A 22,549-nucleotide genomic window follows, 5' to 3' on the forward strand; every position below is an offset into this window, starting at 1 on the left:
TCTTGCTTAGCCTGGGTAAAAGTTTGTCAATTTTCTTTACCTTTGAAAAAAATAAGCAGCTCTTAGTTTCATTGATTTCTTTCTATTGTTTTTCTGATCTCTGTTTTATTTATTTCCTCTCTGATCTTTATTATTTCCTTTCTTCTGCTGACTTTAGGGTTCATTTGCTCTCTTTTTGGTAATTATCTTAGGTGGTAGGTTAGGTTGTTTATTTGAGATTTTTCTTTTTTCTTGAGGAAGGCCTGTATTGCTATGAACTTCCCTTTTAGAACTGCTTTTGCTGCATCCCATCGATTTTGTAAAGTTGTGTTTTCATTTTCGTTTGTCTTGAGATTTTTTTTTGCTTTCTTCTTTGATTTCATCATTGGACTATTGGTTTCTTAGTAGCATGTTGTTTAGCTTCCACATGTTTGTTCTTTTCTCATTTTTCTTTCTGTAGTTGATTTTTAGTTTCTTACTGTTGTGGTCGGAAAAGATGTTTGATATTATTTCTATCCTTTTACATTTGTGGAGGCTTGTTTTGTGACTCAGTGTATGGTCTATCCTGGAGAATGTTCCATGCATGCTTTGAGAGAATGTGTCTTCTGTTTTTTGGGGGGTGTAATGTCCTGTAGATATCAATTAAGTCCAACTAGTCTATTGTGTGATTTAGGACCTCTCTTACCTTATTGATTTTCTGTCTGGGCGATCTGTCCATTGATGTCAGTAGGGTGTTAAAGTCCTACTATTATTGTATTATTGTCAATTTCTCCCTTTATGTCTCTTAGTATTTGCTTTATATATTTAGGTGCTGCTGTATTGGATGTATGTATGTTAACAAGTGTAATATCTTCTTGTATTGATCCCTTTATCATTATATAATGCCTTTCTAGTCTTTCTTATGGCCTTGGTTTTAAAGTCTATTTTGTCTCATACGAATATTGCTACCCCCTCTTTTTTGTCATTTCCATTTGCATGAAATGTCTTTTTCCATCCTCTCACTTTGTCTGCATGTGTCTTTTGCCCTGAAGTGAGTCTCTTGTAGGCAGCATATTGAAGGTTCTTGCTTTTTTTTTTTAATCCACTAAGTCACTCTATGTCTTTTGATCAGAACATTTAGTCCATTGACATTTGATGTGATTATTGATAGGTATGTACTACTTTATTCCTTGTTTTCCAGTTGTTTTTGGAGTCTTTCTTTGTTCATTTCTTCTTTTTGTTTTTCCTATTGTGGTTTGATGATTTTTTTTTTTTTGTAGTATGCTTCAGTTCCTTTCTTTTTGGTTTTTTGGTGGGTTTGGATTTGTTGTTACCATGGGGTTCATGTATGTTGACTTATAACTATATATAGTTGCTTTAAAGTGATCATCGTTTAAGTTCAGACACATTCTAAAAGATCTACATTTTTTACTCCCCTCCGCCACATTTTGTGTTTTGGATGTCCTATTTTGTATCTTCATGCTTATCCCTTTTACTGTTTATTGTAGTTATAGTCACTTTTACAACTTAAAAAAAAATCTGGCTTACTTAAGTGATCTTACTAAGTGATCTTAGTCTGTATTTGCCTTTCCAGTTAGGATTTTTCCTTTCCTATGGATTCTTGCTTCTTTTCCATTTAGATAAGATCTTTCAACATTTCTTTTAGGGTAGGTTTAGTATTGCTGAATTCTTTTAGATTTTCTTGTCTGATAAATTCTTTATCTCTTCTTCTCTTCTAAATGATAATCTTGCTGGATAGAATATCCTAGGTTGCAGATTTTTCCCTTTCAGGACTTTGAATATATCATGCCACACACTTCTGGCCCACCAAGTTTCTGCAGAGAAATCAGCTGGTAGCCTTTATGGGGGTTCCCTTGTAAGTGACACTTTGTTTTTCTCTTGCTGCCTTTAGAATTCTCTTTAACTTTTGCTATTTTAATTATGATATGCCTTGGTGTGGGTCTGTCTTGGTTCATCTTGTTTGGGACTTTCTGTTCTTCCTGTACCTGGATATCTGGTTCTTTCTTTAGGTTCAGGAAGTTTCCAGCCATAATTTTTTCAAATACATTTTTGATCTCCTTCTCTCTCTCTTCTCCTTCTGGAACCCCTATTATGTGTAAGTTGGCATATTATCCCAGAGATCTTGTATGTTGTTTTTTTTTTCCATTTGTTTTTCTGTCTGCTCTTCTAATTGGGCAATTTCCCTTATTCTATTTTCCAGATCACTTATTTGTTCTTCTGTTCTTCTGTGTCATTTACTCAGCTATTCATTGCTTCTAGATTGCTTTCTAATCTCAGAAATTGAATTATCTATTTTTGATTGGGTCATCTTTATAGTTTCTGGTTCCTTGTTACAATGATCTGCATTTATATTAATAGTCTTTCTTAATTCATTTAGCACTTTTATTACCTCCTTTTTGAATTCAGTGTCTGGTAGACTGATGATCTCTGTTTCATTATTTAGTTTTTCAGGTGTTTTCTCTTGCTCTTTTAATTGGGAGTAGTTCCTCTGCCTTTTCATTTTACTCAACTTTCTCTGTCTCTGTGAATTTAGGAGGAATAGTTACCTATTGTGGTCTTGAAGGGGTGTTTTTATGTGGGAGTGTCCCTATGTAGACTGTGTTTATCCAATGTCTTTGGTGTGAGGGCTGGTTCTGATGTAGACACCAGCCATGTCTTTCCTCGGGGTGTGCTGGCCATCATCACCTTGGTAGGGAGTGTAGTTGGTGTTGGAGGATTGAAAGCCTATGCAGCATGTGAAGTGGAACTTTCTCTCTGCTCCATAGCTATCGCTGGCCTGTTGGGGTGGGGTCTGCTCCCCAGTTGCTGGAGCAGAAGTCCTGAGGGTTGGGCTCAAGCAGACTCTGTTCCCTTTGAGTGTGTGTTTTGCCCCAAAGTAAGTGAGGCTTGTGCACTCACAGAGATCTGATGGTATCGCCTGTGTAGGTGTCTGCAGGTCCACTCAGTCGCAGCCCAAGTTGTGTCCCTTCCCCTGTTGTAGTCATCTAGTACAATGTCATCTAGCATTGTGTGATCTAGGGCAAGGCTGTGGTGTGGAGTGGGTGGGGGTTGGGAGTTGGGGCACTGTGGCTGGAGAAATTGAGGTGGGCTGCTTCATTAGTGCAGACTGAGTTAGCGCCAGCACTGGTTGCAGCTGCCCCACCTGGACCATACCCCACACCCCCTAGCCTCCTCTGCATCTCTAGATTGAGTCTTCTCCCAGGGCCTGTCTACCTCAGATCCAGTGCCAAGATGTGGTGTGGAGTGGGCAGGGCCGGGGTGTTCACCCCACTTGGATTCAGAAGAGTGGTGAGGTGGCAGCCACCATGCAGAGCTCTCTCTACTCTGTTTGTTGGCAAGCCAGCACCTGCACACTCTTTATGAGTAGAGTCTAGGCTTCTCCAGCCCTTCTCCAGTTCCTGCGGTTCTCCCAGCAGCCAAGAGGGCTTGTCTTCTCCATGTAGGACCCCAAGACTGGGACACCCAGTCTGTCGCTCAGCCTACTCAGTCCCCAGGGCGAGGGTCTGCCTGTGAAGACCTTCTTTTTCTTTCAGATCCCTCCCAGCAGTGGAGGTCCCAACCCTATCTATGCCTTTTTTCCATCCTTACCCAGTTATGTGGAAATCTTCCTTGCAGCTTTGGTTGTACAGGAGTTCTTCTGCCAATTTCCAGGTAGTTTTCCATGAGAATTGTTCCACGTGTAGATGTATTTTTGATGTGTTTGTGGGGGGAGGTGAGCTCCACATCCTCCTACTCTGCCATCTTGATCTGACCTTTGTATGATTATCTGATGCTTTGTTTTAAAAATATTTTCTTCATGTCAAGAAAGAAATCAACCATTCCTTTTTTTCCCCCAGAGTTTTAATCAAGGATGCAAATTAGGGACTTCCCTGGTGGTCCAGTGGTTAAGACTTCACCTTCCAATGCAGGAGGTGTGGGTTCGACCACTGGTTGAGGAGCTAAGATCCCACATGCCTTGCAGACAAGAAACCCCCCAAACATAAAATAGTAGAAGCAATATTATAAGAAATTCAATAAAGACTTTAAAAATGGTCCACATCAAAAAAAAAAAGAATGGATATTAAATAATTCAAATGGCTTTATCTTGTTTCCCTTCTGACAAAATATGCTGTCTAGTTTGTTTAGGCTTTTATAACAAAAATACTATGGACTGGGGTCTTATGAACAACCAACGGTTATTTCTTACAGTTTTGTAAGCTGGGAAGTCCCAAGATCATGGTGCCCGCACACTCAGTGTCTGGCGAGCACCCAGTTCCTAGACAACTGTTTTTTCACTGTAACCTCATGTGGTGGAAGGAGTGAGGGATCTTTCTGGGGCCACTTTTATAAGGGTACTAATACCACGCAGGTAGGCTATGTCCTCATGACCTAGTCACTTGCCAAAGACCCCACCTCCTAAAACCATCACCATGTGGGGTTAGAATTCCAACATATACATTTTGGAGGGACACAAACATTCAGTCTATTAGTCTATTAGTTATATCTTCAGTTCTGTTCTAATAAGAGGATGTTGGGCTCTGAGGGTAATGAGAGATTAGCATAGTTTAACAGAGTTAATAATAGAAACTTAGGATATTTCTGACTGAGAAGACAGAGATCTTGGGTCAGATGATCTTTAAATACTTTCCAGTCCAGTTAATCAGAAATGTTTCCCATTGAGGCTTAAACTCAAAACAATATTTAGTTAGTAAAATGGATAGAGCATTTTGTTGGTTAAAATTACCATCTTCATTTATCAGTGATTTTTATGTTCCTCCATATCTTTATCATTATTATCATTTTTATTAAAGAAATTATCTATTGTAACATTTTTGTTATTCCAAGGTAGATTTTCATCTTACTTAATACATAATTCCTTTTAGAAATGGTAAAGATTGGAGGAGAATATAAGAAAAAAACAAATTAAGGTGATGAAATAACTGTACATTAGCAGAAAATTGTAACTTATACAGAAGAACAAGATCAGAAAGGAAAAAAGGGAACAAATATATTTTTGATGATTACTTTAGGTTACAAAATATCTAATAATAATGAAACTAGTATTTATGCAGTACTTTCTAGGTAACAAAATATTAAGTATAAAATTTTTTTTAGGTGTATTGAATTCTCTTTTCTATTTATTTTACAGGCAGGTCTTTACATTTTTGTGTCTTAGAGAAATTACCTGAAATCCCTTCCTATATGCTGTGGATGTTAAAAAATCACACGGTTTTATTCCTCTAAGCATTTTGACCATCTTCCTTCTGTCTCACAGTCTTGTGGAGCTGTCTGTGTTCCTCTGGTTTGCAAGAAGGTACATCTCTCTGATGCTGTGTCTGTAATAGTCTCCTTACTGAGATCTGCCCATGAATATGATATTAAACATGTTGGTTGAGTTTTGCTCATGTGGAGTCTGTCATCAATATGGAATAGAATTCAAGAATTTGACTTTTTCTTCTCTCTCTTCTGCCATTTCAACTGAATTATAGAAATTAGGAATGAAATTTAGTCCTACCTCCTCTCTCTTGGTCAGGTTATTTTTGTTTTCGTTTTTTATTTTTAACCTGTGGGAGTTGGAAATATTTCAGGGTTTCCTTTTTTGTGAAATTATGGTGTAAATGAATCCTTTTGCTTTTGTATTCTTAATGACAGTATAAACGCCTGAGATCAATTTACTCTTATTGTTGTTAATGACAGTATAAAAGTCTGAGATGAATTTACTCTTAAAGTGGTAGATCTAAAAAAATTTAATAAAGTCAATTGTAATTTTTCCAAGAGAGTTATTTTCAATCAAACACTGAAGAAAATTAACACTGAAGAAATAATAACTAATAATAATAAAACAACTAATGTTTGCTAAGTAATTCCTATATGCCAAGCACTTAAAATACTTTACATATACTATCTCTTATATTCCTCATAGCAATCTTATGAGGTTTGATTGAATTTTGCTTTGATTTTTAAAGCAAACAAGGCTTTCCGATAAACAGAATAGGTGCTCTTTTAACCATCCTAATAAGGAAGTTAAAAAAAACCTGTCATAGATACAAGAGACTATAGCTTCAAAAGCTCGCAGTCCTCATAAATCATTCCCACCTCTAGACTCTTTCTTTAGGAAACATTCCAAGACTTCACTGTGTTGTGAATAATTTTTACTTCAATCAATGTATTCTATGCCCCTATGAAAACCTACATATTCCTCAGTAAGGATACATAATTTTCCTCATGTTGGGTATTTAACATCACAAGCTGACCCCCAGTTCCAATGGTTGATTTGAGCTTTGCAAATTTTGAAGTGCTGAGAAACAGAGTGCCTGGTATCTTTTATAAAGAGCTAGTGAAAAGTGACTAGCATTTAGGGAGTTTGACTGATGTGTGGTAATCAGGTGGGAAATGTCAAAACGTATTTGTTTAAACCTTGCACTTATTTTATGTAGATAAAAGACAATATTCAGCTGACTTCGCTATATCACTTTACAAAACATACACAAGAAATTTAGTAAAATTTGAAAAGCTTATTAAGACTTACAGTTTCCATGTTCATTTTATATTTTGGGTATACTCTCTTACAAGCACAGAGACCAGCAGGCTTTGTTTTCATACATGTCATAAACCAGAGCCCTAGAAGCGTGATTTTTGAATGAAAAAGATACCAGGATTTTCCTCTTAAAGAGAAATCTGGAACCCTAAGATTTTTATTTTGATTCTTTAAACTTCTAATAGAAGTTTTATTGGGGTAAATTCACAAACCATACAATTTACCATTTTAACACACACAGTTTGGTGTTTTTTAGTATATTCAAAGAGTTGTGCAAATACCATCACTGTCTAATTTTAGTTTAGAACATTTTCATCATCCCGAAAAGAAATCCCTAACAGTTAGCATTCACTTCCCATTTCCCTGTCCCTTCCAACAGTGCAAGGCAACCTAAAATTTACTTTCTACCTCTGTGAATTTGCCTATTCTGAACATTTCTTATACGTGGAACTTTACAATATGTGGTCTTGTGTGATTGGCTTCTTTCACTTAGGAAAGAAGTGAAAGAAGGTTCAAGGTTTTCAAGGTTCGTTCATGTTGTAGCATGTTTCAGAACGTTATTTTTTTTATTGCTGAATACTGTTCCATTGTATAGATATACCAAATCTGTTTATCTGCTCATCAGCTGATGGACATTAGGGTTGTCTCCACCTTTGGACTCTTCCGAGTAGTGCTGTAAACATATGTGTACCAGTTTACGTTTAGGTCTGTGGTTCATTTTGAATGTTTTTGGGTGTGATGTAGGGGTGCGACTTCAATCTTTTTCACCTGGGTATCTGGTTGGCCCCAGCATCATTTGTGGAAACACTGTTTTATCCCCATTGAATTATCTTGGCCCCCTCGTTGAAAATGAATTGACCAATCTTATAAACTTTATTTCTGTATTCTCAATTCTATTTTATTGATCTATGTGTCTGTCCTTATACCAGTACCACGTTTTAAATTATTATCGATTTGTAGTATGTTTTTAAATTTAGAAGTGTGAGTCCACCAATTTTGTTCTACTTTTTCAACTTGTGTTGGTTATTTTAAGTCCCTTGCTTTTCCATATGAATTTTAGAATCAGCTTGTAAATTTCTTCAAAAACGGCAGGTGGAATTTTGAGAAGAATTGCATGGAATCTGTAAATCAGTTTGGTTATTTTAAGTCCCTTGCTTTTCCATATGAATTTTAGAATCAGCTTGTAAATTTCTTCAAAAACGGCAGGTGGAATTTTGAGAAGAATTGCATGGAATCTGTAAATCAGTTTGGGGAGTATTACCATCTTAAAAATGTAAAGTCTTCTAATCCATAAACATGGGGCACTTTTCAATATATTAGGATCTTCTTTAATTTATTTAAACAACATTTTGCAGTTTTCATTGTATGAATCTTGCACTTCTTTTGTTAAGTTTATTTGTAGTATTTTATTCTTTTTGTTGCTAATGGAAATGCAGTTGTTTACTTAACTTTCAGATTGTTCATTGCTACTCTATTGCTACTACACTGTATTGTTTATTACTACTGTGCAATTGATTTTTGTATATTGATACTGTATCCTGCAACTTTGCTGAGCTTGTTAATTAGCTCTAATAGTTTTTTGTGTGCGGGCATGTGGATTCCTTAGGATTTTCTATATACGTGACCATTTGTGGACAGAGGTAGTTTTACTTCTTTGTTTCCAACCTTGATTTCTTTTATTTCTTTTTCTTGTCTGATTTTCCTGGCTAAAACCTCCAGTACAACATTGAATAGAAGTGGGCAGAGCAGACATCCTAGCCTTGTTTCTGATCTCAGGGGAAAAACATTCAGTCTTCTACCACTATGTATGACGTTAGCTGTGGGTTTTTCATAGATACCTTTTATTAGGTTGAGGAAGTTCCCTTCCATTCAAAGTTTGTTGAGTGTTTTTATCATGAAGGAGCGTTAGATTTTGTCGAAGACTGTCAGCGTCTATCGAGCTGATCACGTGGTTTTTGTCCTTTATTATATTATTATAATACACTGCATTGATTGATTTTTTGATGTTAAATCAACCTTGCATTTCTGGAGTAAATACCACTTGGTGATGGTGTAAAATTCTTTTCATATGTTGCAGTATCAATTTGTATTTTGTTGATTTTGTTTTTTGCATTTATATTCTTAAGAGATATTGGTCTATAGTTTTTTTTCTTGTAGGGTCTATGTCTAGTTTTGTTCTTATTAACAGTGGCCTTGTAGAATGAGTTGGAAAGTGTTCCCTCCTCTTGTATTTTTTCAAAGACTTTGTGGAGGATTGGTATTAATCTTTAAATGTTCTTGTTTTGATTTTTTATGGCTTCCTTTGTAGTTTACCATTTGCTATTGTTAAATGCAAGTGGGGCTTGTAAGTGGGGCCAGGAAGGTGATGTTTATGGTGATCACCTCCTGTAGGACAATTGACAGTAAAAACACAGGACTCTAAATAGAACTGTTGAGTCTTCACTCTGCCTACTTCTGCTGAACAATGCTGAACACTCAACCACTGGAGAACATGCTTAATTGTAGAAACAAATTAGAAGCTTTTTATATCTTGAATTCAGAACCACAGTTGGAAAATGCCATTTTCCTCAGTGGAGCCCCTGGTATATGCCCAATTCACTGTCCCCAAATTAAGAAGCCTTACCTGTAACTTATTAGTGCCAATTTGTTTAGAAACATTATTTAAAAGAGCCTATTAAGAGGTGTTACACTGACCTCCTTTTGAGTCAGAGAGCCTGAGAACAAGGAGAGTTTGTTGAATCCTAGACATCACGTAAGGTAATATGAATAATAAATATTTAGATTGTCTTCCTACGTGTTTCAAAATACTTTTGGTCATTAACCACTCTACCAACTCAGTGGGGAAAATTAACACTGAAGAAATAATAATAACAACTAATGTTTGCTAAGTAATTCCTATATGCCAAGCACTTTAAAATCCTTTACATATACTATCTCTTATGTTCCTCATAGCAATCTTATGAGGTCAATACTAATATTATTCTCTACTTTTCAGTTGTGGAAACTCAGAAACAGAGAGGTAATCTAAGTCGCTTGGTGTCAGGCAGGTGGAGAATGGTAGATCCAGGATGTGACCTAAACTGGAAGCTAGAGTGGATTAGGCATATTCCAGAACAGGGATTCAGATTCAGGGTTTCTGCTTTATAAGTTTTGAATTTATAAGTCATTTGTCTCTCTCTAATGAAGAATACAATTTTCAGTCAGCAGTTAAGAAATGTCCGTAAAGGATGTATTTAGATGGTCTAAGTCTAAGGACTTGAGATTACACAGTCTCTCTCTGCAGGGTTAATGTAATAGATAAATTAGTATAATAAATATTTAACATTTATTAAGGGCTTACTATGTTCCAGGGTAAGTGAGTTATTTGTATAAGTTAACTAAATTTGCAAAATAACTATGAAATAGGTATTATAATTATAATATAGGTATTATAATTACCTTCGCCAATCATAGCTGAAGCCACTGAAGCAAAGACGTGTAACTTGCCCAAGGCCAATTAGCAATAAGTAGCACAGCCCAGATTTGAACCCAGACAGTCTTGCTCCAGAACCTGTATTCTTAATCACTTTGTCATGCAGTTTCTCTAAGTCAGTAAATAGTCACCTGATACACGGTCACAGCAATAACAGTCACACCCAGAAATCAGTGATAAGACTGGATCATCGTGTTTATGCACGTGCAGATTGGAGTCACTTGTACAGGAGAGAAATGTGTTATGGCTCAAAGGAGGAAAAAGGCTTTTCTCTGAATATGAGACAACCTGAAACGAGTATAGAAGTACAAAAAGAAAACTTAATTTGGAAAGGGAGGCTGTTAGCTTGTGCTTCCACAGAAGACAGGAACAGACTGATGGGATATGGTGAGCACTCAGAAGCTGTGGTCCTGAGCGAGTTGTGGTGGTGTGGTTTGGAGTTTTTACCTCAGAGGTAAAAGGGGACAGTTTGAAAGAACAGTTCTAGAAAGTGAATTTGATAAACTCAGCATGGGGAGAGGTTGAATCAATATCAACTTCAATTTAGATTAATATCAACTTCAATTACAAGTGTTTCCAGTGATATAAGAAGCATCTGGAAATTAGCAGAAAAAACTTGACCATTTGGGGTAATATTTCCCCCTTCATGCCCAAATCATAATAGTTTGTTTTCTTTTTCTTGTGGCAGTGAAATCACAGACCTGGGTTTATCTGGCACTTTTCTTCCTGGGAATCGAAACATTTCCCCAGATGTTGTTCTGTGGTTTTCGCACACAGTGTTCTACCCCTATGCAGGGCCACATATGCAGACCTCTGTGTTTGGGTGGGAAGAGCGTAGCTCTCGAGCCAGTCAGTGACCAGAGAGCTGGTTGTACCTGGGCCAGTTTTCTTCCAGACGTGTGGGCCTTCTAGTCTGCAGCCTAGACATCATGTAGTGAAGTAATAAACTTCATGTAATGTTTTCAATGAAATTTTTATTAAATTGAAGTTTCTAAGTTATTTTTATCAAAAAGAAAAATTACATTCACATCAAAAGCAAGTAAACCAATATTGCCCACCCTTTCCCTTCCTCACATGAAAACAGAGATCAGTGAAAGTCTTTTAAAAAAGACTTTTTTGGTCCATTTCCACTTTCAAGGTAACCTGGTGGCTTCTTTTCTCAAGCCCTCACACAGGTATTCAGGAATACCAGGATGGTGTGCCAAAGATCCCAACAGCTTGTATTACGGTGGAAGATGCAGAGATGGTGTCAAGAATGGCTTCTCGTGGGAGCAGAATTGTCATTCAGCTGAAGATGGGGGCAAAGAACTACCCAGATGCTGATTCCTTCAACACCGTAGCAGAGATCGTCGGTAGCAAGTATCCGGAGCAGGTGAGTGAAGGCAAGGGATGGGCTGTCTGGGAATAAGGTGTTGTGGTCAAGTTTTAGTTTTTAGAGACGGTTTAGGAAAGAGAGAATGAGTCTGCAGAGAGGGTCTTCATAGACTCCTTAAAGGCAGACACTTTTTTGTTTTTCCTTCAAGAGTTTACTACTTTGACCGAAGAAGGGCAGGACTAACTGAAGGGCAGAATATGATCCACTGTGTGGAAATGCAACTCCGAATAGTTGAGGGCAGTATTTGTCCATATGTGTTGTATTTCTTCCATTTGGAGCCACTTGGCATTTGAGATCATACCAGTAGTTGACGGCGTGCTTATTGTGTGACTTACCTTCCTCCATCCTTTCAAAGCTCTGTGAACTAAGTCTATTTTCTTCATTTTGCGGGTGAGGAAATTAACCTAAAGGAAACTCAGTTGCCTAAGGTCCATACAGCTAGTAAATGGCTGAGAAAGGACTCAAACCCAGGACCTTGTGAATATTAATCCAAGCTATAGACCACAGTTTATGTGAAATCTTTAGAGGGGTTTTTTTTTTTTTTTTTTTGGAAACTTCAAATAGTCTTAGATGCATATTCAAACTGTATAGTAGCCGAAGCTTAAATGACTTCAGCAAGTTACTTATTCTCTAAGTCTTAGAGAATTTATCTACAAAGATGGGGCTGGTGTATGTAAGGAACAGGATTACTATGAGGGCTAGACTAGATAATGCATATCTGATAGCCTCCTACTATAGTGTTTGTCACATCACATGCCCTCATTGAATGTCATGTCAGTTTACTTCCTATGACATCAAGTGTACAAAAGATGGTTTTCATAAGGTTTCTGGTACAAACCTTCTTTATTAGTAGTTATTGAAATTCTGAAAATAGCACTTAAAAATATAGCTGTTTGGGCAGTTCAGACTTGTATTTTGTTTAAGAATGTCAGTGGGATGAAGGAACAGTCCTTCTGCACATGTCCTGACTCAGGGCCTCTCTCACACTTAAAGGGTTGCGCTGCAGTAAGATGCGTTTTACGTTTTGGGACCCTCTTCTCCCTTCCTAAATGACCTGCTCCCTGGACCCGGACATGCGTCAACCCTGGGGTTACGGCCGCAGAGGTAATGGAAAAGCAAGATCTCAGTAGAACCATGGAGAGTCAGACAGTGTAGAGAAACTGTAGGTTGTTTTGTTTTTTTTTTGCATACGCGGGCCTCTTACTGTTGTGGCCTCTCCCATTGCGGAGCACAGGCTCCGGACGCGCAGGCTCAGCGGCCATGGCTCACAGGCCTAGCCGCTCCGCGGCATGTGGGATCTTCCCGGACCGGGGCACGAACCCGTGTCCCCTGCATCGGCAGGCGGACTCTCAACCACTGCGCCACCAGGGAAGCCCGAAACTGTAGTTTTAAATGTTGAGAAAACAAATAAGCCCAGCCCCTTGTCTCTTTAGGAAACCGAGAACAACAGAAGAGCCAAGAGTCCACGTTTCAGGTACTGAGTAATCCCTAGTCCAGGGTGGGAGGAGGTTAGGATTATATATTATCAATTGTCTGGATGAACAGGCTGATTCTGGCCTAAGGGTGGGTGGCAAGGTGAGAGTGAGCTATTGGAACCTTAATCTGAAATGACCAGTGGCTGTCGGGCTCTGAGGTCAAAGCATTAAAACAGAGGCGTTCTCGGGCTGCAGCAGCTGGAGGGTTGAGGTAGTGCTGGCTCAGAGCTTCCCAGGAACCGCCGGCATCTTCCAGCTGAGCGTGCTCGGGCCTCTCCTCCTCAGCCCTGCGTGACTGTTTTTCCAATCAGTTTTATTGAGGTGTAATTTACATAAAATAAACTTACCAAATTTAAGTGTACAATTCGATGAGTGTTGAAAACTGTAATCCAGTAATGTAAGCACATTCGTAGCAGAGAGTATTTTCATCACCCCAAATGTTCCCTTGTGCAGTCTACTCCCCTGTGCCCTGGGCACCACTGAGCTGCTTTAAGGAACTATAGCTTTTTCTTCTCGAGAGTTTCATATAGGGGGAATCATGTAAGCGGGGTCTTCCGGGCTGGCTTCTTTCACTCAGCATAATGCTTTTGAGGTTCATCCGTGTTGTTGTATCTGCTGTCCATGCCTTTATACTGCTGGGTAATATTTCACAGCATCACCTCAACCCTGCAGCTGCTGCAGCCCAAGACACATTTCACAGTGTGTTTATCCATTCACCGCTGATGATGGACATTTGGGTGGTTTTTAGTTTTTGACCGTTATGAGTAAAGTGTCTGTGAACATTCTTGTATAAGTCTTGTATAAGTCTCCCTATGGCCGTATGTTTTCATTCCTCCTTGGGTAGGTGCCTAGGGGTGGAACTGTGGGGCTGGCCTGAATCTTAAGCACCCTAATCTCTGTCAAGATGCTTCAACCTCTGTATTCCATGGGGGTAGCGCCTTCTCCGGGAGAGTGATGGACAATTTCAGAGCTGTCCCAGGAAACAGGATTAAACTTTTACCTCTATCGTAACGTTGCACAGCATTCCAAGAGTTAGTTATAAATACCTTGTTGCCTACATGTAAAAGATAGAAGATTAACAAAAGGTCTCCCACAAAGAAGTCGCAGCATCATTTGCCCAGAAGGAATGTGGGTGAGTGCAGTGAAGTGAAGTCCATGTGTCTGTGTTTTGGGGGGAATCTGCCTTACAGCCTGCCTGGAACCACAGGGCATGTCTAGACCAGAAAGGAAAGTGGAAAGCATGTGTTCTCCCCTCCAGGTGTGAGGTGAGTTAATGAACCTTAGTAAGCACCGTCCATCCCTGATAAAGCCTCCTCTGGGAACCCTCCCCTCATGCCACCACTTTATGCCATTGTTATGCTGTCATCTCCCACCAGAACTTGCAGATGCCCTGAGCATTCTATTTACTTTCTTTTCTTTTTTTCCCTAATGCCTGTCCAAGAACTTGGCATGCAGTAGCTTCTCAATTCATATTTTAATTCAGTAAAATGAAGAGAAGAATAAAGGAAGAAAACAAGTAGAAGATTTTCTTAATCTCTATTCTCTTTAAATCCAGAAGTTTTCCTGCCCATTTGGAACATTGGTTGTCCATAGGCACATTGGACATCACCCATGAATGCAGCTCTGTATGGCTAAACTCGAGTCCATCAACTCCCTCACACCTAACACCTCGCCTTGGTTTCTTGTCTCTGTTAAAGGAACCATATTTACCTATCAGCACAGTTCAGAAACGTCAAGTTGTTTTTCGTTCTCTCCTCTTTGTTACTGTCCTACAGTCAGGAACCATTTCCTATTCAGTCTACTTTCAGCCTATTAAAAAAAAAAAAAATCTGTCCCTGTCTTGTCTTTACTGTCATTACTGTTCTAATTCAGGCCCTTGCTATTTCCCTCCTGACTTTCTTTTCTTTTGTTCTCTTTCTGCTTCTGCATTTTTGCAATGCAGTTCAGTTATCTTTTAAAACACCGATCTCAAAATGGTGTTTCCATGCTGTCAGGTCCCCTCTCCTGTTGCCTATAAGATAAAGGTTATGATCTAGGTAAATGCTGAGGTAAGTGACCAGAGGTGAAGAAGACGGAAGAAAAGAGACCATGCAGGGGGGCGTTTGGGGGGGTTAAATAGGAGACAGTTATGGTTAAATAATATAGTACTATTTATAAATGAGCAGAAAATTAGAGTGAAGAAAGAGGGAAAGGAAGTGTATGATGGAGATTCAGTACCAGCTAAGACCCATTCTTTCATTGGCTAGTGAAGGAGTTCAGTTCTCCTAAACTCTGACAAGCTTTTCTAAAATCATTCAACTTTATTTTAAATGATAAGTATGCTGAATGACATAAATGTTGGTCTTGATACTTTAGGTTGACTAACTTATCCCTGACACATCCTTGCTACCTTGCTACTTTTTATACTAAAGAATAGTGCTAAATAATGCTGAGCAAACTAGATGAAGTGGAAATTATTTCTAAAAATGAAGAGGAACCCAGCAATCCCACTACTGGGCATATATCCAGAGAAAACCACAATTCAAAAGGACACATGCACCCCGATGTTCATTGCAGCACTATTTACAATAGCCAGGACATGGAAGCACCTAAATGTCCATCGACAGAGGAGTGGATAAAGAAGATGTGGTACAAATATACAGTGGAATATTAGCCATAAAAAGCAACGATATAGTGACATTTGCAGAGATGTGGATGGGCCTAGAGACTGTCATACAGAGTGAAGTAAGTCAGAAAGAGAAAAACAAATATCGTATAATATCACTTACATGTGGCATCTAGAAAAATGGTAGAGATGAACTTATTTGCAAAGCAGAAATAGAGTCACAGATGTAGAGAACAAACTTACGGTTACCAAGGGGGAAAAAGGGGATGGGATGAATTGAGAGATTGGGACTGACATATATACACTACTATATATAAAATAGATAACTAATGAGAACAGACTGTATAGCACAGGGAACTCTACTCGGTGCTCTGTGGTAACCTACATGGGAAGGAAATCTAAAAAAGAGTGCATATGGGTATACGTATGACTGATTCACTGTGCTGTACAGCAAGAAACTAACACAACATTGTAAAGCAACTATACTCCAATAAAAACTAATAAAAAAATTTTTTAGATTAAAAAAATAAAAATGAAGAGGATATGTTGAAATCAGCATTATTCTTCCTGGGTGGCTTGAAAGTGAGCTAACACTCAGGCAGTGGCTGATACGCTTCGGCGGTGACGCCCAGCACAGCCCCTTACACGCACAGCACCTGGATGAAAGGGAAGCAGTTAACACGTAAAGAATCCTTCCGATTTGGCCTGAGATCCATGGACGACATGTGGTGAATTTCAGCTCTGGAAAAGTGAATATGTGATTAACGAAGCATTAACATATCTCAGAACCCTACCGCATAATCCAGACATAAGCCTTGACTGAATTAACCACAGGCTTTTAAAAAATGCCAGTCATACAAATACTTTATTGGGTTTCAATATGTGAAAAGGCAGAATAAGGGTATTATAGACATAAATCTTACCCTCTTGCTAAAACCCCACGAGCTGGCTCCTCCAGGCACGGAATTCTCTCTCCACCTCTTCTGAAACTGCTCCTCTGTGATTTGGGCATGTTGTGCAGGATTCAGCAGACCTTGAACACTTAGAGGGGGTGCATTTCACTGGGGGAAAGCAGGCCTCTGGAAGCCCTGACATTAGGCTTTGCAACTCCTTTCTCGCAGACAGCTTTTTCCCTGGGAAATCATTGTATCTGTGCGGCCCATCCGTGGTTGAGAATGAGTCTGAGAGGGTGGAAACGAGAGTTCTTTGACTTCTGAGCTGATCCTCCCTGGCACTAAAATTGCCATGTTATTCTACTACCATTCATTAAAGAGCTAATTTGCACTGGAAAATTTATAGGAAACTTGTTGCCATCCATGAATAGGTTTTATTTTTTATTAAATCAATAGAGGGTATCCTACCTCTTAGAATAGTGTTAGGCAGAGACAGACAGGTAAGGATCTTAGCAATTCAGTACCAATTCCCTGACTTTCAGATGAGGAAACTGAATCTGAGTGACCTGACCAAGGAGACACAGCAAATACCTGATGGGGCACATCTGGAATGTGACTCCAGATTTCCTGACTCCCATTTCTTTCTACCTCAAAGATACTCCATTATGCCTGGGCACACTTTCGCTGGATGGATAGCATTTAAATCTGGGGGATTTTGTTGATTCAGGATTCAAGTCATGCTAACCCTACTAAGTCATTACTTGTGTCTTTCTCGTGTGCATTTTCCTCTGATACCGCTCTCCTAGGCATGAAGAACTCTCAAATAGACTGTCCCTTGTTGTCTCAGCTTCGTTAGAGCACCCATGAGGGTTGTAACCTGGGAAACCCACCGGTGCTTGGTCCATTCCTCCTATTCATCCTGTCTCCATCAAGTCTGATTTGGGTCTCATTCCTCCTTAGCTCCTTGTCCTTTTCGAAGAGGGTCTGATGGATGCAGCACTTCTTCGGTGTTAGTGACACTTCATGATGCCCTCTTCCCCTGTGCCCCTGTGCATACACCTTCACCCTCACCAATCAGGTAACCAGGTGTTTTCTGTTTTAGCAAAGGACCACAAACAAAGCCAAAACAGATCTACTACCAATCACATCATTTAAAAAACACTTTTTATTTGGAAATAATTTTAGGCTCACAAGAAGTTGCAAAAATAGCGCAGACGGGCTTCCCTGGTGGCGCAGTGGTTGAGAGTCCGCCTGCCGATGCAGGGGACACGGGTTCGTGCCCCGGTCCGGGAAGATCCCACGTGCCGCGGAGGGCTGGGCCCGTGAGCCATGGCCGCTGAGCCTGCGCGTCCAGAGCCTGTGCTCCACAACGGGAGAGGGCACAGAAGTGAGAGGCCCGCGTACCGCAAAAAAAAAAAAATAGTGCAGAAAGCTTGGGTGTATCCTTTGACCAGCTTCCCCAGTGATGACATCGAACTACGGCACATTAACCCCGTGAGGAAACTCTCACAAGGCACTCCCAAGAGTGAGCTGCTTTCTTGGAAAGCAGGGGCTGCCTGTGGGCATCCTCCGTGTAGCCCCCAGTGTAGCTGGGGCCCCATCCTGACGTTACCCTAGATAGTCTTTCCCAGGCTTAGCTTATGATGCTTCCAGGGTCTCTCACTCAAACGAACAAGCGAACACAGAAGGAGGGCTGTGCTCAAATTGACCTGACAAGAGGGGAAATTACCTGGGACCAGGGGTACAGGGCACCTGTGGGAGAGAGTCTCACTGAGAACAGAGTCTCTCATGCTGGCTTTAGGGCTGGCCCATTACTACTGCTCCTCAGTGATTTCCTAGGCCTTATTCTGAGGTCTTGCCTAGTAAATGCAATATTTAAACAATGTTAATATATTCAAGAATTCTTCTGAGGGAATTGTATGGAAAAGAAGAGTGTTTTGGATTTTTTTTTTTTTTGGTTGATAATATCCAAACCCATTTTCCTAAAGCCTTGATGAGGGGGAATTGTTTTTTTTTTTTATCTAAGCCTTTTTCCAACAGCAGTTATTTTCAGGGATTCAAAGAACAATTTCAGTTTCATATGCCAGTATTATTTCAAATATAATGCAGCACTGTGCAGGCTAGTGGGAAACATTGAAATGAAAGCTCTAGCCTGTTCACCGGAGAGTTTGCTTTTTCTTTTGTTTAGTGTGGGGCAGGGTTTCTCCACATCATCACTATTGATATTTGGGGCCAGATAATTCTTTGTTGTGGGAGGTTATCGTGTACACTGTAGAATATTTAGCAGTATCCCCCGCCTCTCCCTTATTCCCCACAGCCGTGACCATCAAAGATGTCTCCAGGCATTGCCAAACGTCCCCCTGAGGGACAGAGGTCACTGCACATTGAGAATCACTGTTGTGGAGTGATGGAAAGGACCCACTGGGTGGCTGTTGACAGGCCTTGGTTCCGGTTTTATTTCTGCCACAAATAAGCTGAGTGACCTTGGGCCACTTAATCCTTCAACTATAGAATGGGGGACTTTGTCTGGAAAAGCTCAAAGGTCATTTCCATCCTGAAAATTCCATTATTAAAAAAAAATACTTGGAGATTATCATGAGACTGACGGTACACACTGTATACTCTTAGATGGGAGCCCTTTCACTCTTTCACAGTGTAGGGGTGTTGGTAGGTGTTCTTTTCTTTCTTTCCTTTTTTTTTAAAAAAAAATATTCTCTGTTCAGATACAGTTAGGAACTCTTCTATTGAAAACAGTTAAACAAATGCCATTTTTTGAGGCACGTCTTAGCCTTTAATGTGCTCATGTGCTCTGGAAATCTTTTAAGAGGTCGTTTTGCAATATTCCCCAAACTTTCTGAGAAACAGGAGAAAAGAGGCATAAGATCCACTGGATAGTTTATATTTTGGTGTTTTTTATATTCTTTTTTTCCCCCCAACTGTTCATTCATTCATTCATTCAACACACATTTATGGAGTATGGGGTGTGCGTCAAGCACTAGGATTATAGCAATAGCATTGGGTGGGCAGCACAGCACTGTGGTTAGAAACATAGCCTGTAGAATTCAAATCCTGCTTCTTATCTTACGTTGTTAGGTTATTTTGCCTCTCTGACCCTCAATAAATATTAGCCTTCTTTGGAGAGGGGAGAGCTTATGCAAAAGTAAGGAATTGAGAAATAGGAGTGGCACATCAGGAGGCGCTGACCACAGAAGCCTGGCATGCCACTTGAAGGGCCGGGCTTTATCCTTTGTCCTTTGTCCTTTGTCCTTTGACAGCAGGGAATCACTGAAAGGTTGGGTTAGCAGTGGATTTTTCGTTTTGGTTCACGCTACCCACTGTATATATTCACAGGGCAAAACTGAAATTCAGCCAGGAGATTAGCTGGACTTGAGCTGAGACAGCTGAAATAGTGTTGGAAAAGATGAGAAGGATTCAGGAAATATTTCAGAAATAAAATTGGCAAGAGTTGTTAAAGTTTGGATAGAAGGAGAAAAAGTGCAGTTTGGGTGATTTGGAGAATTTATTCATTAATTCTACAGGAATTTACTGAGCTCCTACCATACGCTGGTATATTAATTTGCCCTCAGAGCACTTGGGGTTTCATGGTAGAGACAGGCAGTTAAACAAGTAACTGCAGTAACAGGTGGTAAGTGCTATAATATGGTAGCAAAGTGGTATGATGGGGATAACCATCCCGGTCAGGGAGGCCAAGGAAGGCTTTCTGGAGAGATCCAACTAACTCCCACAGCACGAGTAGTTATCCATGAAGAGTTAACCTGCTAAAAGTTACAGGGATGGAGTTGGGATGGGGAATATTCCAAGTAGAAGGAGTAATGCATATGAAAGCCCAAAGAGTAATGTTATTCTTCTTTTAAGGAATGTGATGTGACCTCCTATAATTTCCCAATCCATTTGATAATGAACTCTGTCTTCATGGAAGTGAGCTGTAAAATAACCTAAAGAAAAAGTCATGGCCTAGTTCGTGTATGTGTTCTTAAAAATACATTATTGAAAAGCTCAGCAATCCCTTTGGAAACTGCCTTAACACTGATGCTGTCGAGAGCCCTGTTGAAGGAATAAACAAAACCTGATTGACCTGGTGGACAAACTCATTCCATACATAATTGAATAGTTAGAGGCTGTGCAGCAAATGCGGCTTTCCTTTCATCTGAATGTGTAGTCTGATGATTTGTAAAACCTTCTTAATGGGTACAGCAAGTTATTCTGCCTGGGTGGGAGCCTTTTTACCCACTTAAGCAGCTGTTTAAACTTTCATAAGCAAAGTAATTATTAAATCTTTCATGAACATATTGGAACATTGGTTCACATCTTAACCTTGAGTTGGAAAGTTTTGGGGGCTGGCGTTAGAGTTTTAAACTGGCAAATTTCAGTTTCTTTTTCTTCCTTATTATAAACTTTTTATGGTTTAGAGCCAGCCAACCTAAATCATGGTAGGAAAAATACATGTGTGGCAAGCATGAGACATTTCATTGTTTATTTTTCAAATTTCTGAAACGTGCTCATAGCTGTGCATGCCTCTGGGCTCATAAAGTCAGCAAGTGGAAATAGCTCAAGCCAGACAGGCTGTTTTAGATAGCCACCCAGGTAGGCAAGGCAAGCCTTAAAGAGTACTCTTTCCTGGACTCAGTGTCATCTTAGTGTGCAAAATGGGACTTGCAGGCAGGAGGATGCCATCGTTCATGGGTTTGAACACCTTTCCCATATTAACGTTGGAGCCAATTCATAATAATCATAATCATATGATGAATAATAATACACTTAATGGAGGACTTACTATTGTCAGGCAGTATTCTGGATGCTTCTCATGTATTATCTCCTTTGATCTTCATTATGACCTTGTCAAATAATCAGTGCTCTTATCCCCATGTTACAGATGAAGAAACAGGCTTAAAGAGTTCACAGAATTCACAAAGCTTCTGAGTGGCAGAGTTTAACTCAAGACTGTCCCTTCTCAGAGTGTGTACTCTTTCTTAACAATTCATTATACTGTACGTCTTAATAACTTTCTATTCTAGTTTGTGAAATACTGCTATTTAAAAAGTTTCCTCTGTTTTACCCTAAATGAAAAGAAAACCAGGACAACTGTCAGCTTCACAGTGAACAACAACAAATGCTTACTGATTAGCTTCTATGTGCAAAACTCTGTGTTATAAGCTTGGAGATATTCTGAGGCAGAGAGGAGAGGAGAGGCGATAGGGGCCCTTGCATGGTGGCTGCTAAGTAAACTAGGCGGTAAATTCTGGAAGCCAGACTCTGCTAACACAGGGCTTGCAGTACTGACTGCATCCTGGCTGGTTCAGTACTAATGTGGTCATACAGTACCTTGCAGTTTGCAGTGGACTCTCACCTGTATTATTCTACCTCATCCTAACAGGGCTGATGATTATGATTCTCACTTTCAAGACAAGGGAGCTGAGATTCAGAGTAAATGACTAAAGTCAGACACACATCTAATAAGTGGAAGATAAAATTCAAAGTTTGAATACTCTATAACTTCCTATAGTCACTGCCCAGATCTCTAGTTTATTTAGGGTAAAATAAATGCTTTAAGGATGTCCTAAAAAACAACCTAAAAATCAAAGTGTTCAAATAAATAATTATAATGCCATAAGAGCAAGCTTGGTGGTTTTAAAATATACCTGCAAATTCTTTAATCTCCCTCTAAAAGATCGAGCTGGCCCCTCTTCCCCTTTGTGTAGGCTGTACTTAGTGACTTACTTCTAACGAATAGAATGTGGCAGAAATAATGGTGTGTGATGTTTGAGATTAGAACTTAAAAGCAATGTGGCTTTCTTATTGTTCTTTCTCTTGGATCATTCACTCTGGGAGAAGCCAGCTGCCATGTTGTAAGGATACTCAAGCAGCCCCGGGGCAGAGGTCCACTTGGTGAAGAACTGAGGCTTTCTGCTATCAACCAGCCCAAATTAGCCAGCACATAGATCCAACAGCTCTAGTGAAGCCATCAGATGACTGCAACCCTGGCCAACATCTTGATCACAATGTTATGAGGCTCTGAGCCAGAACCACCGAGCTAAGCCACTCCCAAATTCTTGACCCCCAAAAATGTGTGATATAATAAATATGTATTGCTTTAAGCCACTAGGTTTTGGGGTTAGCTAATATAGCAATCAAGGAGTATAAGGTACACAGAGAGGAATAACTGAGTCTGAGCTGTCAGGAAAGCTGGCTACTGAAAGATGAGAGAGATGAGT

At 39.7% G+C, this 22,549-nt stretch overlaps 1 protein-coding gene across 1 annotated transcript in view; it reads left to right on the forward strand.

The window, feature by feature from the left end:
- The window catches only part of CPQ (carboxypeptidase Q), a 462,202-nt gene that overhangs the window by 192,548 nt on the left and 247,105 nt on the right, over positions 1-22,549 (forward strand). Inside the window, exon 4 of the mRNA XM_060128241.1 lies at positions 11,133-11,340. Within this exon, the coding sequence (XP_059984224.1) occupies positions 11,133-11,340 (208 nt within the window). The remainder of the gene's footprint in view (positions 1-11,132; positions 11,341-22,549) is intronic.

Source organism: Lagenorhynchus albirostris, chromosome 17 (assembly GCF_949774975.1).
Source record: "Lagenorhynchus albirostris chromosome 17, mLagAlb1.1, whole genome shotgun sequence".
In the NCBI taxonomy this organism is placed as follows: domain Eukaryota; kingdom Metazoa; phylum Chordata; class Mammalia; order Artiodactyla; family Delphinidae; genus Lagenorhynchus; species Lagenorhynchus albirostris.